This window comes from Leptonotus elevatus, chromosome 9 (genome assembly GCF_054856555.1).
Source record: "Leptonotus elevatus isolate MCC_2025b chromosome 9, RoL_Lele_1.0, whole genome shotgun sequence".
Classification (NCBI taxonomy): Eukaryota; Metazoa; Chordata; class Actinopteri; order Syngnathiformes; family Syngnathidae; genus Leptonotus; species Leptonotus elevatus.
In genome coordinates this window covers 25452652-25470966 of record NC_141247.1, presented here as the reverse complement: position 1 = coordinate 25470966, position 18315 = coordinate 25452652, and the positions used below count along the sequence as shown (strand labels likewise).

The 18315-nt window shown below is 41.8% G+C and overlaps 2 protein-coding genes across 2 annotated transcripts; both read right to left on the bottom strand.

Moving 5' to 3' along the window:
- Positions 1-551: 551 nt before the first annotated feature.
- On the bottom strand, positions 552-9860 carry LOC147168952 (protein SSUH2 homolog). Its single transcript, XM_086085787.1, has 12 exons — positions 9714-9860; positions 8082-8162; positions 7930-8002; positions 7121-7250; positions 6229-6289; positions 6022-6143; positions 5880-5942; positions 4060-4139; positions 3539-3631; positions 3103-3208; positions 2434-2541; positions 552-2040 (listed from the first exon to the last, which is right to left on the bottom strand). Exons 1-12 carry the CDS (start codon positions 9724-9726, stop codon positions 1900-1902), a joined length of 1071 nt encoding a protein of 356 aa, XP_085941913.1. The 5' UTR covers positions 9727-9860; the 3' UTR covers positions 552-1899.
- A 1707-nt stretch (positions 9861-11567) lies between these two features.
- rem1 (RAS (RAD and GEM)-like GTP-binding 1) lies at positions 11568-18109 on the bottom strand. The gene is made up of 5 exons (XM_086084875.1): positions 17953-18109; positions 16366-16698; positions 15168-15250; positions 14404-14611; positions 11568-12926 (listed from the first exon to the last, which is right to left on the bottom strand). Exons 2-5 carry the CDS (start codon positions 16664-16666, stop codon positions 12640-12642), a joined length of 879 nt encoding a protein of 292 aa, XP_085941001.1. The 5' UTR covers positions 16667-16698; positions 17953-18109; the 3' UTR covers positions 11568-12639.
- Positions 18110-18315: the final 206 nt, after the last annotated feature.

Sequence of the window (18315 nt, the reverse complement as noted above, 5' to 3'; positions counted from 1 at the left end):
GAGTCCGGGTTTCGGCCTTCCTGGGCGGAGTTTGCATGTTCTCCCCCGAGCTTGCGTGGCTTTTCTCCGGGTACATTCCAAAAGACTTGCATGGCGGGTTCATTGAACACTCCAAATTGTCCATAAGTGTGATTGTAAGTGTGGATGGGTTGTTTGTCTCCGACTGCCTTGCGATTGGCTGGCAACCCAGTTCAGGGTTCACCCCGCCTACTGCCCCGAAACAAGCTGGGATAGGCTCCAGCAGCCCCGCGACCCTTGCGAGGACAAGCGGTTAAGAAAATGGATGGATAGATGGCACACATGAGCTTCATACAATATTTGCTCAATTGCTCAATGCTAGCTAGCGGTTTTGTTTGCGTGTTTTCAGTAAAGATTCACAAAAAAGAAAACGGTAGCTATCTCGCTATATATAACAAATGTAAACAAAGAGAAATGATGAACATTTAATTGATACGTAGCAACTTGAATTTTAATGACTGTTAATGCTAAATTTAGATCCTTAGCCCCGCCCAAAATCCATTATTTCTGCGAATAAATTTGAGACAACAGGACAGCGAGAGCGATTGTTTATTTGTTTTCACAGGAACACGAGAGCACTACGACACCAATGCAAGTTATTTGTCATCAAGTCATCCATCAGGTCAGTGAGGAGCTGCTTGGTCAAATTCGACGAAGTGTTCACATGCAGCATGCAATAGTGAATATGTCACAATAGATGTATAACATACAGCATAGCCATTGAACAGCGTATTGCTAGAAAGGCATGTTACACGCATTGCCACAGTACATATGTATTTATTTTAAAACGTCTTTGGCAACAACTCAGTCTGGTTGTGCTCCAGTTGGGAGCGCCAGAGTTTCCTGAAGTAACTTTTGAGTACTTCCTAATCGCAAGACACCCGACGGACACTTTCCTTATGCGCAGATTCTTTTCTTTCTTTCTTTGCCTCTAAAGTTATTTTCTCCGGTCGAGACGACACGACAAAGGCAACAAGTTGAAAGCAACGGACCCAGATATGAGGTCATGTCAAAAACGAGTGTAAACGGCAAACTGAGAGGTTAGAAAATCTCACAAAAAGCCCTCAAGAAGCTCAATTTAGTGGTCAACTCTTCCAAATGTGTGTTTTGATTTTCTTACAGTCGTTGCTTTACTACACTAAATATTTAACACTGACATTTGTTTTTCTTCTTGCATTTCCATAAGTTGGCTATTTGTTGTTAAAATCTGAAACAAACATCCAAATTTTAGGAGTTAAAACAATAAATTTGTTTATAGTGTATGTTAACTAACAACATTGTTTTTTAATTAGTAATTTTCATTAATATACTTTTTGTTTTATTTGATGTATTTTTTATTTGTACAATTATATTTTAAGTAAGTACACTATCCATATTTTTATATATTAATGAGTTAAATAATTAATATTATTTCATTTTTTTTTTATTATTTTAGACCGCAATGATAATGTTGAAGAATTTTTTTTATTTTTTCCTGTGTGTATTCTATCCAACAAAACGTAACGGTTAAACTAAAAAATGTATTGCCTTTATTTATTTATTTTTAAAATATAAATTGGACAGTAATGGTGTATAAACAAAGCCTGAGACTGTCCCAAAAAAAAGTAACAAATATTGAGGTATTTTTTTCCCCCCTGCTCTAATTCCATTAATTTTTTTATTGTGTAATTTTATCCGGGGACCAAAAATATTGAAACTCCATCAATGTATTTGATTCAATTGTTTTTCATAATTGGACGGAGACAGCATATAAATGTTTAAATCGGTTAATGGGGGAATTTTTCCCCCCCACCACCCACGGTCTGAATCTGACGGCGTTTCGTTTCATGTGGTCGGCACCATGAGGGGAAGAGGAAGAGGAAGGGGCGGGACTTCCTGCTTCTAAAGGATGACGCAGCAGCATTTGGCCGGGTAGTTGGTGGCGTCGACTTGCTGCTCGTTGCCAAACACGTAGAACACGTGCGAGTCGCCTTTCCACTTGTAGCTCACTTTGGTGATCGGGATCAACTCCACCGTCTGCCTCTGAACGCACAAAAACACGCACAAACATTACACACACAAGCACACGTGCTCACAAACACAAAATACACACGGAGAGACACACGCGTACGCAAAAACAGACAGACACACAAAGAGCCGGTAAATGCTAACACATCGCAGCGTGACTTGACTTCCTGTTTTCGCAGGCCAGCCAATGGTGGCAACTTCCTGTTTTTGCGCCAGTCTGACTCGACAGCTTCGTCGTCTCGGTGCTGGAGATGCGCGAGAGCCCTCGGCGGCGCCATTACGTACAACCAAACCGCTTTTGGAGGCAGAACCCGAGGCGGGCGGGCGGGACGAGGGCGGGACATTTAACACGCGCCACTGGCTCTGTTGTCGCGCGGTGGCGCCGTCCGTCCGTCCGTCCGTCCGTACCTGCTGCAGGATCCTGGAAGTCTGAGCGTATTTGCTGTGGTGCTCTTGGACCAGCCGCGCCGACGCCTCGCCGATGGCCGGGTCGGGGAAGCCCATGAGCGGGTACACCTGAGACGGACGCAGGACAAAACAAACATGGCCGTCAACAGTCGCATAGTCACAAATTCAACAAGTCAACGTTGTTTTTTTTTAATAAGTGTGCGCGTGTTTATGTATTTTTGTAGGTTTCAAGGTTACCACAGTGAACTAAAACTAATGAATGCTGTAAAGTAAAATTGAAAAAAAAAAACGTTTTTGTTCATGAAATGAAAAACAAAAATGCTCTTGAAAAAAATGAAACCCAACTCAAACGACAGCTTACATTCATAAAACGAACTATAATGAGAGCAAAAATGTGCTTTGTTTTCGTCCTTGCCAATTAACGCCATACAGGGTTGATTTTAAAAATATTAATTTCGGGAATTGCTGTACGTTCTTATGGGAGAATGAAGGTCAAACCGTCATTTGAGAATTGTACTTAACTGCATAAAATAAAAGTAATTAAAAATAAAAAAAATACATAGAATGAAGAATCCAAAATTCTTATAACTCTGGTATGCATTCGTGTGAATGCATGTTTTGGTGCGTGTGTGTTTTCGTGGGCATCTTTTGCATGCATGTTTTGTGTACCAGGTACTGGTTGTTCTTGAACATCTCCTTCCCGCTCACTGAACGCAGGTTGTCGATCTTCAAGCCGCTGTTTTGCTCCACCACGTGATCATCCACATGGTTCGTCCTGGAAACACGCACACACATTGTTACTGTATTATTATATAGCATAGTTGCCTCTGTAATTTTTGGACATTTAAAGAAAACCCGACATTTGAAAATGTCTTCTATTTGTTGAATCCCAACAATTTGTCTGACCAATGAGATTTCAACTTTGCCCTCACAGTGCTCGTCCTTTTTACCGTCCTCTGATTAACGGCGCAAAACGTGTTCCAAAATTGTCCGTTTTGTCGAGAAACGCACGTTGCTGTCGTTTTTGTGTTTTGATCATATTCTGTCAATCTTTATATGAGCTGTATATCCGTGAGCTCCTGCTAACGAACGCGTGGCGACTCACCATTCCACTTTGAGCTGGATGAAGGTCAGCAGTTGTCGCTTTCCCTTGCACGTCTCGCAATTCTCGTAGCCACGAGCGTCACACTTCCTGCACCTGCACACATACGGCTCCGTGAGTTACCCTCACCGAAGTCTGCTAGCTTAATGCTAACAAAACTAGCATCGATGTTTGGGTCGTTACAGCCCTTTCTGCAAGTAATATTTGGAAACAAAACGTCGACGCATGTCGACAGACAATCTAGTGTCAGTTTTGAAACTCTTCTTTGTGTGTCATTTGTATGCATGTAAAATACTGCCCCTGGTGGCCAAGGGATGCACACCATAAGAAGCAGTACAAATGAATGAAATCATGATGCGCAAGCTGTTCAATTCTTTCCATTCTATAGAAGGCTATTTTCCTCTTTAAGAAAACATGCTACAATAATTTTTGTTGGTGATGTTTTTTTTTGGGGGGGGGGGGGGGTGAAAATACATTCCCATTCATTTCATTCAATGTCAATGAATTGTAGCCGAGTGCAGTACCTGTCTTTGCCTGTAGAGTTACAGTGGGAGCAGTTCTGATCATCTTTGGTGCCTGAGCCGTTACACACCCAGCACGGTTTCTGAAGCGCACACGCCAACACGCACACACATGAACACGTCATTATTAGGGATGTAAAATAAAAAATAAAAATTTCAGACCGATACCAGTCCAAGTAGTTACTCAACTCTTGAGTAGTCACCATTAATGATAAAATCCCCCCAAAAAACAATGACAGATCATTTTGAACTCTTTTACCGCCAAAAACGTTTAATGACGTATAGTCAAATCCAAATGAATGCCGCCAAAAACGTTAATTGACGTTTTTTTTCCTTTCTCAATGGGCAGTGGAAGTTGTTGCTCAGCGCTGCCTAGTCAATGGGCTTGTGAAATCACAAACAGCCACTAATTATGGCCAGCAGATGGCAGCATTGTATCTCTTTTCAATGGGCTCCCGGCAGTATGAAATTACAACGAAACATGACGAATCTGATGAAATGGAACGTTTTCAAGGATGACGCGAATGATCAAAGCCTTTGTCACATTAAAACTAATTCACAGCGCGTCACGAAACGAAAAATATTAGTGTCAAGTCACAGTTTCACAAAAAGCTTATTTTCTCCTTATCTTTTCAATTTTCGCTCAATGTCACTCAAATGACCCATTTTCAAATGGTGATTACTAAAGAACGGAATAAGGTAGAAACCGTTTTTTCTAATGAAAGAATGGAACGCAATCTTTCATGTTTATGTCGTGACAGCACACAATATTCTGTTTGCCTTGAAAGATGAGTTAAAATGCTCGAAATCGGCTGGCATTGTTATTATTATTTTTTTTTGGGGGGAATAACGTGTGGCCGTAAAAGAGTTCAAGAAAGGCCTCTATATCCCAATATAGCATTTTTCCTTAAAATTGTGTGAAATTAATGAACATTTTTCTACGTTTTACTTTAATTTTTAGTTTCTGATCATTAACTCATTCACTCCCAGCCATTTTCACTGAAGCAACCCCCTTCGCTCACAGCTGTTTTACTGGATTTTGACTGATTTTGCAAGGTCCACAGAATATTGTGTTCTATTGCTATAAAAACATGGAACCTACCAAAAGAAAGATTAGAGTCTCTTCTTCGATCAGAAAAAAATCCATCTGTTTTCCCCCCCGTTTTGCAGCAATTAGCATTAGAATAGAGCTAAGTTTCATCATTATTTACATTCCTGGTGAAAACACTGTCAAAAAAAGCTAGTTGCAACAAAGCCCTGGTTGATCTCTTATACTCTGCTGCCACCTGCTGGCTGTTTTTTGTAATAACTACCATTGCCTTAAGCCACCTCTTCATGTCAGAAGCTGTATCAAAGCCTTCTGTATGCTCTAGCATAAAAAAAACATGGGAAAAACGTATAAATATGTTTTTGGGAGGGAAGGACAAAGTATTAAAAAAACGTTTTTATAAATTTTTGGGGTTTAAATGAGTTAAACGGCTGATACTGGTATCTGCCACGGTCGAGAGCACTAATAACTTAAAATAAGGCCGGTATTGGTACTCGCCCATCCCTAATACTGTATATATAGCAATCAAGTTGAACTGTATTGAGTTCATTCTTGTATGACCAAAAAACAAAAAAAAACTTGTTCGAATTGGCAGATTGTCGTGAAGTAGAACAAAATTAACCGTTTTGCGCTCAAATCACGATATCATCAACCCATAATTATGCTAGTCATCGAAGCGTAGGCGGTAAATCCACTAACTCATTCACACCCAATCACATGGCGCTCGCAATGCGCGCCCGAAGGCAGATCAACGAATTAGTGGGGGCCGACTTACATGTCCGTTTCCGGTGCATTCCTTGCACGGCTTCTTGCCGGTCCCGTTGCAGTCGTGGCAGTCCTGCGCGCGCACACGCACACGCACACGCACAATTAAACCCACGTTTGACACAGCGGTGGAGTCACACGGACACACTCACCTTGACGGCGGAAGTGTAGGGCACGCGGATGAGCTCCGTGTGATTGGTGAACATGTTGGGGGGCGTGGCCTGGACCTCCCACGGTCGGGGGGCCGTCTGGGTGTAGAAGTCCGGCGTCTCACCTGCTCATTCATGCCACACGCGCACACGCCTGTCGATCAAACACACCCTGTGTGCGCGTGTGTGTGTGTGCGTGTGCGTGTATACCTTCGTGAGGTTTGCTGCCCGACTCGGTTGACCTGGACTCCGTGTAAGTCTCCAGTCGATACTATTGAACACACATTAGCGTGATTGTTATTCATGACGTATAAACACAAAACCGCCCACAAACACAATCTACGCACGCGCATGTAAAAATGAAAGAAATGTGCAAAATGAGACGACGGTATTTTGAGTATGGTTAAAAACACGAACTAAATAAGGTTTAACATCTTATTTTAATTTGTTGACAAAGATGTCAACGAAACAAAAATAAAAACAAGAGTTTTAAAAACGATAACAGAAACTACAACTACATTTAAGATTGATATAACTAATAAATCGAACTACATTGAAAAATCACAAACTGTTATGTCCAAGATTGGGACACAAACAGGAAGTGAAAATGGAATAAATGTGGTCATTTGGACAAAAGTATTGGGACAAAGACAGAAACCGACTTGGAGCAAAACTTGGCCCGGGAAAATGGCCGACCTGGACAGAGACAAGAAATGAAAAGTAAAGAAATTGAGACATAGATATGTTGTGAAAATTTAAAAACATTTGGATGGAAGTTTTGCGTCACAAGCAAGAAGTTGAAAAGATGTGAAAAAGTTAGCAAAGTTGGACAAAAATAATGAGACACCTCCAGGAAGTGAAAAGTCAAGAAAGTGTGGACAAAAGTATCACAATAAAGACAGGATGTGGAAATGGAAGAAAAGTGGACATTTGGACAAAAGTATCGGGACGCCGATAGGAAGTGGAAATAAAAATGGAAATTTGGATGAAGGTAGTGGGACAAAAAATGACAATCAAAATGCGGGGAGGTTGGACAAAATAATTTGGACGCCCACAGGAAGTGCAAAGTGAAGCTCATGTAGCATTTAGCACGTATGCTAACCCTGTAGGTGTTGAACGCCTCCATCTGTGTGATGACTCCGTCCTCGGCGGGCGCTTTGCTATAGCAGCAGTTGGACGCGGCGAAGCTCTTGAAGGCCTCGCGGGCGACGTCCTCAGACAAGGACGGGATGCTACGACACACGCGCACACACAAAACAGCCTTTGCGTTCAGGCTTTGGCAACCAGTCAACCGCAACATTTCACCCGCCTTCGGTGTAGTACCGCGTTGGGCCACAAAATGCCAGGCAGCACTGAGCTCTACTGGAGGATATGCGGTGGCATTACGAGCAACAAGAAGAGGCAGAGAAGGTCCCAACTAAGGTCGCGGAGAAAGTCCATGCCCAAGTATTGTCGTACGCGCTGTTGTATGCGTTGCTGCTCCAAGTGTGCAAAAGTAGCAGCTGTTTGTTTATAATTATAAAAAGAATTGACTGTCTAACTAGCATACAAGCCTAGCTAAGGTTTTCAAATGACGGTTCGGGTTTCAAGACTCAAATGAGGATTTCAAACAAGGATTACGTTTTAACTTTGGTTTTCAAAAATGAGGGTTTCAAGCCTAGTTGAGGATTTCAAAGAAGAATTTGGCTTTTAAACGAAAGTTTCAAGCGCAGCTAACGTTTTGAAATAAGAGTTAGGTTTTCAAATTTGATTTAGGATTTCAACTCAAGCCACAGTTTGGGTTTTAAACATGCACGGGGTGCGACGTCACTTTTACAATCAACGTCATCTTCCTTTCAAGGCCACGTCGCGCAAGCCTACTTTGAGTGGGGTGCCCCCGCTGGACGGGAGGGCTACCGCGAGATGTCTCACCTCCAGTTCTCCGGCTCGGGGCCCGGTTGGGGCGGGGCCACGGGCTCCACGGGCATGGGCGGCGGCAGGAAGCCTGCGCACACAAATCCAATATTTGGGAACAAGGATCCGAGTTGAAGTCTTTATTTTCCGTTTTGGCGCTTGGATCTCACCTCCCCCGCCTTGGCCCATGCCCTCGTACCCGGGCATGTTGTCGAACATGCCAGTGGGCGCGGCAACAGGTGGGTACGCGACTGAAACACAACCAAGACGTTAGACAAAATGGAAGGCCCGAGTTAAAAAAAATATATAATAAGACCTGTGGCTGTCCCAATACTTTTGTCCAACGTCTAAAACTGTCTTCACGTTTCACTTCCTGTACGTGTCCCAATACTTTTGTTGGAATTCTGAAATAGTGGGACACACAGATCGTGAAGGAGATAACGTGGACTCAAGTGTTGGGACATAAACAGGAAGTGACTAGTGAAGAAAAAGTGGAGTTTGGACAAAAGTATTAGGACACGTCACAAAACAAAATGATGGAGCGAGAACAAAAGTATTTGGATGCGGACAGGAAGTAAGTATGTGGAGAAAAAAATGGTCTAAGGTGGACATAAGTATTGGGACACCTACAGGATGTGACGCAAAGAGGAAGTGATTTGGACAGAAGTATTTGGACACATACGTGGAGTTTAAAGTTAAACAAGTGCGGACAAAATTATTAGGACGCAAACAAGAAATGAAGAAAAAAAAAGTGCAGCTCGGGCAAAAGTAATGGGACACCTACAGGCAGTCAAAAGGGGAAAATCCTGCGAGAACTCGAAGGCGTGGGAACGTTCCGTCAAATAAAAGGAGACGGAACAAAGCATCGGCTTTCCACATTCAAGCCCACATCAAGAAATACGATATGCGGGGAAAAAAGTCCCTCCAACAACAACACGTCCACACACGCGCGCGCCTGCATGCGGGCGTGCGTGCGTACGTGCTTGCAGCTGTTCCGGACACTCACACCGACGACATGTTGCAATTCGGCTCACAAAACATTTGCATGCACGCAAATTGTGAAAGAAACTTCGTCATTTGGAAAAATGGGAGTGTCACAAATCTTTGACTTTCATTTATTAAACATGCTGAAATCAATCAAGTAAGCAGTTTGTATTTTCTAGTCAATTTGATCAACTTTCTTTTCAAATTGCTAAGACAAATAGTTGAGGTTTTGAAAAGATGTTGGCTGCCTGCCATGTATGACGAGCCGAGAAGAAAAAAATCCACCTTTGCACATTTAGACCCCCCCCCCCCCAAAAAAGAAGCAAATTTAGTAAGCTGACAAATTTTAAAACACTCACTTAACGATCATTAACGTGATAACGTTGCAAATCGCACAAAGCAATTGTTTGCTTCTAAAATGGAATTATCTTTATTTACTTGTTATCATTTTAGTCATACATCATTTATTTGCATTTTAGAAAAGCAAATACAGATTCCAAATAGTAATCAAGTGACGAATTCTTCCGCCGTTTGCGGCCACGTGACTTGTCCCAACATGATCGTTGCAGTAATTGGATTCAATTTAGCGCCCGAGGGTACAAAAGTGCTTGAAAGCGGCTTCTTGATGACTAAACCTCTTTATAATAATGTTAATGATCTTGGCAAAAAAAACAACAACCGACAACGCGTTGAATGGACGCGATGTGAGCAAGCGGTTTTCAGGTTTTGGGCTGCGGATGTGATCTGGAATCAAGTGGGCGGGCGTTGCGATGACTTTTTTTTTTTATCTTGGTTTTGCTGGTTTGGCGGATTCTTACCTGCGCTGTTCATCCTCCTCAATTGCGAATGTGCACCGCAAACAAACACACACAAAATGAATTAAAACAAATTTTTGGGAGCGTGCAACAAGAGCAGGACCGAGCCCAGCACGTCGCTCACGAAAAAAGCTTGACGTCGAAAACGCTCGCCGCTTCCGCTATACGCCTTTCAAAATAAATGTAGGTTGTTGTTGTAATTGTCACTCAGGGGCGTACCGCACCAAAATGTGGCCCCCAATAATGCCCCCCATCATACAAAAAAAAAAAACAACAGAGGTTCAAAGTGAAATTTTCTTTTACCATGACATATTTTATGTACATTATTTACATTTAGTGAAATAAATCAAACGGAAATAATTTGACAAATTATAATGACTCATATTTTTATTGTAATTATTAAAGCATATTTATATTGTATGTTATGTTTTTATATATTTAGGATTTTAGATTGAGGAGCTGCTGCAAATCAGCGCAAGAAGACGGACGGGATTTAGAATTTTCTGAATTGAGGGCAGAAACACACGACGACTGCAGAACAAAGCCAACGATCAGTTTTTTCTAAACATCAAACACAATCATTTTACTTCATTTTTCCCCACACACGGAAAACATATATCAAGAAGTGACCCGTGATTTCTGGGCCTTTTAATTTGAAGGGCTGCCGCTCGTCTTCCTGTGATGAAAAAGAGGAGATTGATATCTACATCGGGAGGAATGTTGTCCACGCCCATCTGACATCGATTAGTTAAGCAGCTCAAAGACGACAACAAACCCCAACATCCACATCTTGCTTTTATTGTCGTGTGTGTGAGTGTGTGTGCGCGCGCGCGCGCGTGCATGTCACATTAAGTATGTGTTATGACCTAACATGTACGCTATGTCAACATGTTCAAGAAGATACTTGTCAGGAATTGCCTACCCTCAAGGCAAATATTTGTGTCAAGACAAAAAAAAACAACAACAACAAGAATGCTGTGACCGTAATGCGCGTGATTCATAGTGAAAAAGTATGAATGAATGCGGTGTATATTTGTTTGAATGAATTTCAAAGTTATGTACATCCATTTGGATGAGTTTTGCAGGAAACGAGAATGGAGCAACCAGCAGAGGGAGCCAAAACAGAGCGGGCAATGAAGATTTAACCTTGCGCTGCAAGCTGAATTCTCGCGGTATTTGTGAGTTCACAAACTCCCGAGAACAAGCGATGTGTGCGCTTAACCGGGACGCGACCAAGAGACGGGTACGAGCTTTCTCCACTTGAGGGGCTCAATTGGGGCTCGAAGCAGGTTCTGAAATGACCACGAGTTTGGTTACACGAACGTCTGCTAGCAAACTTGGTGACGCTTCCGTGTGTTTTCTCGCTTTCAGGATGATGACAAATGTTCCATTTCCGTCTCTTTTACGTCCGTTTGATCTTTCTTTTGTGTCTGCAAATTGGCAAGAATGAAAACTCTTCCGTCTTCTCGAGCTTTGCAATGCAGGAACGACCGACGCACTCAAAACTAAAATTGTCTTAGATTTTCCATTGGAATCGCTAATAATAGCCTTAAAATTGTAAGTACCAAAATTGATTGTTTCTTTTTTTATTGTTTAATTAGAATAGCCTAAATGAAAATTACATGGAGAATTGGAAAACAATCTGATTAGCAAAAATTGAATTTGTTTTAAACTGTTGTCCAGTAAACTTATACAATTTATAAACTTGTAAAACCATATTTGATCTTCACTAAAAATTCAATTCTATATATTTTCACAAGTTCAAATTTTCTCCACATAAATTCTTTTGTGTATGTGTGTGGACGCTTGCTACATACTTTGTATTTTTAATTTGCTTTATTGAAGAAATTGCACATTCAACAACACCACAGATGTCACATCAAAAAGTGCAAATTCAGAACAAATGTGCCAAAAAGGATACAACAACCTTACTCAAAAAACAAAAACAAAAAATTTAAAGGAAAGAAGTGACTTTTTACGAGTGTTTTATGGGCGAGTACAGGTGATGATACCAGCCTCATTTTGAGATATTGATACTCGCAAGGGTGGCCATTTCATAATCGGGAACAAGAAATGAGAAAATTGCCATGAATTAAATCTAAAATGCTATATTGGGATTTACGTATAGACCTTTCTTTAACAATAATCTGTCTTTGAGTTTTTTATTTATTTTAATTTTTTATAAATAATTTATACCATAGTTGTATCGTATCAGTGACAAAAAGTTGAGTACTGGTATCAAAAAAAAAACGAAAATTGGTATTAAACATCCCTACTTTGGTATATTTCACTCACTCGTGCATTCAAAGTCTTCTCGGCCTTCTTCTTCTTCTTCTGGCAGGCACCGATTGTAAATATTAAAGTCCTTATAAAATAGTGAAAAAAGTGGTTTGTGATTTACAATTTACGGACGTAGAACTTTGCTATCAAAAGCAGTTTCTCTTTGTCACTTTTTTTTCTCTTTACAAAATAACACGGCTCATACAACGATGCAAAAATTGCCACAAATAAATCTTGCTCCATCTTTTGGTCCTTTAAAAAAAAAAAAAGTTCTATCTTTCCGTCGTTTCACGGTGAGCTGACGATGGCAGAAAAGTTTCAGGAGAAGCTCAGCAAAATCAACACCTGCTATCAATCAATGGCATTTTTTCATCAAAAGTTTTTTTGTAATTTTTTTTGAGTGGAGCATTTTGTTCTCAAATTTTGTTGGTGATGAAAAATTTGTGAGGCACAATTTAAAAACTGTGCCACATATCAGCTGCTTCGACTCACAAAATCGAGCAAAAGTGATAAAAATGCTGCATTTGTTGACCAAATTCTTATCGCTACTTCCCGGAGTGTTTGTCAATTTGTTGGTTAGCATTAGCATGCTACTTGCCGTTTCAAAGGCTTCCTCCACCTGGTCCGGGACAGGTCGCCGGTCGGTCGCTCAAAGGACGGCGAGGTCATGGCAACTCTTGGATCGGATTCTGACGGCCACGCGCTGGTTGTTGCGCGCCACCAAGCGGTCCAGGAAGCGGCGCGCCTTCTGGCTGATGCTCTCCTGGCGCTTGCAGGATGCGGCGCGCCTGCGCTGCGTGGCCTCGCCGTCCGCTCCGCCGCGGCGCAGGCGGATTTGCCGCACCACGCCCTCAAAGAGCTCGCTCACGTTGTGCTGCAGCGACGCCGACGTCTCGATGAACTTGCAGTCGAACACCACCGCGCACGCTCGGCCCTCTGGCGGGGAAGTCACCAAGTACAAATACTTTGTTACTTTACTTGAGTCGTTTTTTTTCAGTACTTTGTACTTTCCTGAGTATTTCCTTTTTAGACTACTTTTTACTTGTATCCGTTATATTCCGACATGAGTATCTGTACTTTTTACTCGATACATTTTCAAAAGCTGGTCGTTTCTTTTGTTTTTAAATGCATGAAAACGATGACATGACTTGACAGCAGCCATCAATGTATCTTGGCTGCGCCAATCATAGGAAGCATTTCACACGGTCCCGAACATCCCAGCCTGTGATTGGCTCTACCACACGCGATCACATGACATGCAATCGGCGAGATGACAACGACCCGTAAAAATGACGGTCATTTTTGCTCCGTTGGCTAATATTTTTCAAATTGATGTAACATCTGGTAAAAATACTTTTTACTCCTACTCACCAAGTACATTTCAGAGCCTACACTTTTTTTTTACTGTTACCTGAGTGAGTATTTTTACCAAAGTGATTGAATTTTTACACCAGTAACTGTACTTTTACTCAAGTAGAGAATGTCAGTCTTTTTCCCATCTCTGGGTTCAAACTATATAATAACCATATTTGGAATTACTGAAACCGAGTCTGCGACAAACTTCATCGACCTGCTTTTTCAAAATGTCAAAGGCGATAATAGCGTTTCAAACAACCGAACGCGTGTGATTTTGTAAACATGAAAGACGGTGAAAGTTGTCAATGAAAGTATGCTTTTGTAAAATCAAAGACAAGTTTGTCAACAAGTCTAACGTGTTTTGTAAACATCAAAGTCAATGTTGTCGTCAACATCAAAGACTGTTTGAAAACAGACAATTTAGTCATCAAAGATCATCATGTTTATCTTTCTGTAAACATCAAAGACATTCTAGCATCCGTTTTGTCAGCACCAAAGACAATTTAGTCTACTACAACGTAAACATCAAGAGACTCGGAATCAATCGTCAACCTGACACGTTTTGTGAACATCAAAGACAAGTTGGCGTCAATGGCAAATCTTAATTTCTAATCAAAGATGATCTATTTCTTCAAAAAAATTTACAACAACAACAAATCTGTCGTATGTGTTGTGTAAACAAAGACCATTAGGTCTACAAAGAACCACGGATGTTTTTCCAAGAATCAAAGACAACATCAATGACGATTTTGCATCCAAAACGAACCTGTTCATGTAAACATGGGACCATTTTCAACAACACAAAAAAAAAGATTTAGTCGCTCCATCCAAGACAAATTAACAGTCAACAATCCTACGCACTTGTGTAAACAAAGAGGATGAAGTCGGCAAATAATCAAAAACGTGTCTTTGTGAACATCAAAGACAACACCTGATGTTTTCCCCCGAAAACCATTTAAGTTGATTTAGTGGTCTGAGACTCGTAAATGACGGCATTGTGCAAACATCAAAGTAGTCCATGATCATGCGTGTCTTTGCAAGCATCAAAGAGGTTCACCTTGCAGCGCCACCTCCCGGGAGCGCACCAGGTCGCTCTTGTTGCCCACGAGGATGATGGGCACATCGTCGGCCTGCCGCCGCCGCCTCAGCGTGATGCGAAGTTCGGCGGCCGCGTCAAAACTGCGCCGGTCGCTGACCGAGTAGACGATGACGTACGCGCTGCCGTGCGTCAGGCACGCCTCGCCGACCGCGCGCCCCTCTTCGTCCTCGCGGGGGGGGAAGACATCCACGTTTTGGTCAAAATTGTAGTCAACTCAGTCCGCACGTTTGCGCGTAAATGTTTCTGTAAAGGCCATTTGGTCTTCAAGGCTCCTAACCGGTATCGTTTTATAATGTTGACTTCGTCCTCAACGTCAACATCAAAGACATTTCTGTCTTAACAAAATGGATTGAGTCCTCAAAATTAAATAAAATAAGTTTTTTTGTAACGTGTTTCTTTATAGAGTGCAAATTATGTAAACATCAAAGACAATTTGGTCTTAAAATGATTTGAACAGAAATTTAAAAATAAATTCACGTGGTTTTGTAAATACTAAAGATAATTTTGTCTTTATTAAAGAACAAAATGCATTTTTGTGTAAGCATATAAAGATATACTTAGAACAGAAAACTTATCCACATCAAAGGCACATTAGTCTACAAAGAACTTAATGTGCTTTAATAAACATCAAAGATGATTTAGTCTTCAAAGACCACTACGTACATGTTTTTAAAATGTAGTCTTTTTTTTTAAAAGCATCAGACGTTTTTGACTGGCCTTACCAGTTTATCATTGGTCCACGTATCCATGACAACCAGCGTCGTCGTCTTGCCATCGACTGTCAGCGTCCTCTCGTACGTGCCCTCTGAAGAAGAAGAAGAAGAAAAAAAAAAAAAACAATCAACAACAATGCGGCACTGACAGGCAGGCGGCCTTGGCGGAGGTCCACCGGAAAGCAGGTCGAAACGCTGCCAGTGGCAGACAGTCCATCAATGAGGTCATTCAAAGTCAAAGCAGACGCGGCCGGATCGACTCAACGCCATTGACGGCCATTTGGCCAAAGTTGACCCCGTGTTTGGTGACACTACCAGAGCTCAACAACGTCATTGATGCTTACAAATACAAGTTCGGGTTAATTGAATATGCGTAATTGTTTTCTAAGTGTAAGACAGAAAATGGTTTTTGAGTTTAATCAGACTCCAAATTGTCTATAATGTTTTCAAAAACATTAAGATCGGTGGCCTATAAACCATTTTGGTGTTTAAAACACACACAGGTCAACGTTGCAATGGTCTTTGATGATGACAAACACACACGACAATGAACGTTAGGTTCTTTTGATAGTCTTTGATGTTGACGAAATTTGTAAGCGTCTTTGGAGACCCAAAATGGTTCGTTTATGCAAATACAGTTTACTTGAATTTCAAATGGTCCCAAGAAAAAGGAAAAAGAAAATGCTTTAAGTTTGTTGTCTTTGACAATTTTACATGAATTAGTTGAACTTTAAAGTCTATAAAAATGTTTTATTGAAGACCCAAAATGGTCTTTTAGGTTGACAAAATGATAACTCATTGATATTCATGAAAAGTTTGAAAACATCAGGTTGGCTGAAGACGCTAAATGGTCTTTGATCAAAGACGAAAAAGGTCTTTATGAAAACATGTTTCAATTAAACCTTATGCATGTGAAGCACTAAATTGTCTTTGATGTTTACAAGCAAAAAAAGTTGAGTCCTAATTGTCTTGGATGAAAACACGTACGTTAGCTTTAAGACTGAATTGTACTTGATGTTCACGAACATGCTTTTGTGTTTCTGAAAGCACGTCCGTTTAATTGAGGACTCAAAATGGCCTTTGAAGTTTTGTCAGATATCTTTGCAACACGCCAAGTCCATCAAACGGTCTTTGGAGTTGATGGGAAAACCAAACAGTACGTTTGGGTCCACTTTGTGGCAAGTGGCCTCAATTGGGGTCTCCTCACCTTCCAGTTGTTCGTCTTTGTCGGAGATTCCCGCAAAGATTCCCGCCAGGCTGCTCTTGCCCACGCCGTGGTCGCCGAGCAACACCACCCTGTGGACGCACTCCGAGTCGTCCTCCGAGTCGTCGCTCCACCGCGCCCGGTAGTGGTGGGACGTGTCCCCCGTGTGGTAGGACGCCGACTGGCCCAGGGGAGGGTGCCCGCGCCGAGGACCGGCGGCTGGCGGCGCCGGCTGCCCGGGGCGGACGGGGTTGCTGGCCCGCCGCCGTAGGACGTCCTTCTCGCGCTGGATGTCGAAGCTCATGACGACGGTGACGGCATCGCGACCGCTCGGGCCTGAGTAAAGTGATGACGTCATCGTTTTCAAGGTTCGCCCTCTTTGATGTGCGCAAGGGGAGGTTAGCGGAGGACTTGATCGTCCGACGTTTACAAATCGCGTACGTCACGACTTTACAAAAATCCATTTTAAGTATAAGGTTAGCGGAAGAGAAAATGGTCCTGTTGATGTTTACAATATGTGCCCATTAGACTAAGTGTGCTTAAGACTCTTTGATGTTTACAAAAACAATGCATTAGTCATTTGTATGTCGTCATCTACGAGAACGCGAGTCATCATTTGCGCGTACATCATCCGAAGGCTCGCCGGCTGCCAAAAACGGGTCAATTAGGTTCCGAACTAAATTGTCTATTAGGTCATAAAACTTAGCACATGCCTAGCACTCTCTTTGATGTTTACGAAAAGGTATCGGTTCGGTTAGCTTTATGAAAACTGGCAGGTTAAGTTAGTCAAAGGCACATAACGACATGCATTTCATAAACGTTTGCTTATTTGTTCACGTCAAACTACTGGGGTTCTTTTTTTTCTCCATTTGAAATGACGCAAGTCATGAACCGATTAGAAATCGAGGAAGATGAGCGTGTGACGTCCTCATCACATTAAATGTGGAAAGAATGAACACAACAGGTGCTCTTTCATTTTGACGAGAAAAAATGTTGATAAAAAGCCTTTTTAATTCAACGATTAATTGTGATGAATCAAAGTTTAAAAAAAAAAATGTCATCATTTGACAGCTCTAATATAGTTTAATAAAATAATGAGTTAGTTGCAGCCCTAATTTGATGTTTATGAAACTATGCATGTTGCGTCTGTTGACAACATGAAAGTTGTCTTCGTGTCGTTTTGGGTTGATGGAGAATCTAAATTGTCGTCAACTTTCGAATCAAAACGCAAAATAATGTTTTTTTGGGCTGTGACATCAGTCCGAGGTGAACGTCGGCCCACCGAGACGATTGTCCAACCTGACGAGTTGTTTTGGGGAAATTGATCAAAGCCGACAATGTATTTGCATTCGTCACTCAAAAGAATGATTACAATTCATAGTATACACAATATTACGAAGAATGACTTTCAAATGACACTAGCGAGTAGCATAATACACTATATTATATTTGGAGTACTGCAACACTGTCAAGCACACACACACGCACACACACACACGAATAGCAGCTTCCAACGACATGACTAAAAAATGATGAAACGTGCAGATAAGTAGACCGCTCAACTTTGTGTGTGTGTGATGAGCAACATACCAAACGCTCCATGAAGAAGAATCTGTGTTGCGTCCCCGCCGGCGTGTGCGTGTCTTGGAGTTTGTGTCTTTGTAACGCAACCCTTTGCCACACTGACCCCACAAAGTTCCACAACAGCTTTAAAAATTCAGCAGCGGAATCACACACACACATCCCTCTGCGCGCTCGTGTGTGTGTGTGTGTGTGTGTGACAGCAGAGGAGAAGCAGATATTCAAAGGGGGCGGGGAGTGTGGGGGTGTGGGGGGAGATAGTGTGTGCGTGTTTACAGAGTTGGCTTAGGAAAAATGTTGGTCACTTCCTGTGACATAAAAAAAAGCAGTCAGGCGGGATTTGTTGACATGTCTTCAATTAATTGCGAACAT

Excerpts from the sequence above, each read along its gene's own strand:
- rem1 (XM_086084875.1), bottom strand. The coding sequence starts at position 16,666 with ATGAGCTTCGACATCCAGCGCGAGAAGGACGTCCTACGGCGGCGGGCC. Across the intron at positions 14,612-15,167 it reads CGTGGACCAATGATAAACTG|GACGAAGAGGGGCGCGCGGT; the intron begins GTAAGGCCAGTC and ends CCCCCCCGCGAG. Across the intron at positions 12,927-14,403 it reads CCGGGAGGTGGCGCTGCAAG|AGGGCCGAGCGTGCGCGGTG; the intron begins GTGAACCTCTTT and ends CTTCCCCGCCAG.
- LOC147168952 (XM_086085787.1), bottom strand. Across the intron at positions 7,251-7,929 it reads CCCGAGCCGGAGAACTGGAG|CATCCCGTCCTTGTCTGAGG; the intron begins GTGAGACATCTC and ends CGTGTGTCGTAG. Across the intron at positions 6,144-6,228 it reads GGGCAGCAAACCTCACGAAG|GTGAGACGCCGGACTTCTAC; the intron begins GTATACACGCAC and ends ATGAATGAGCAG.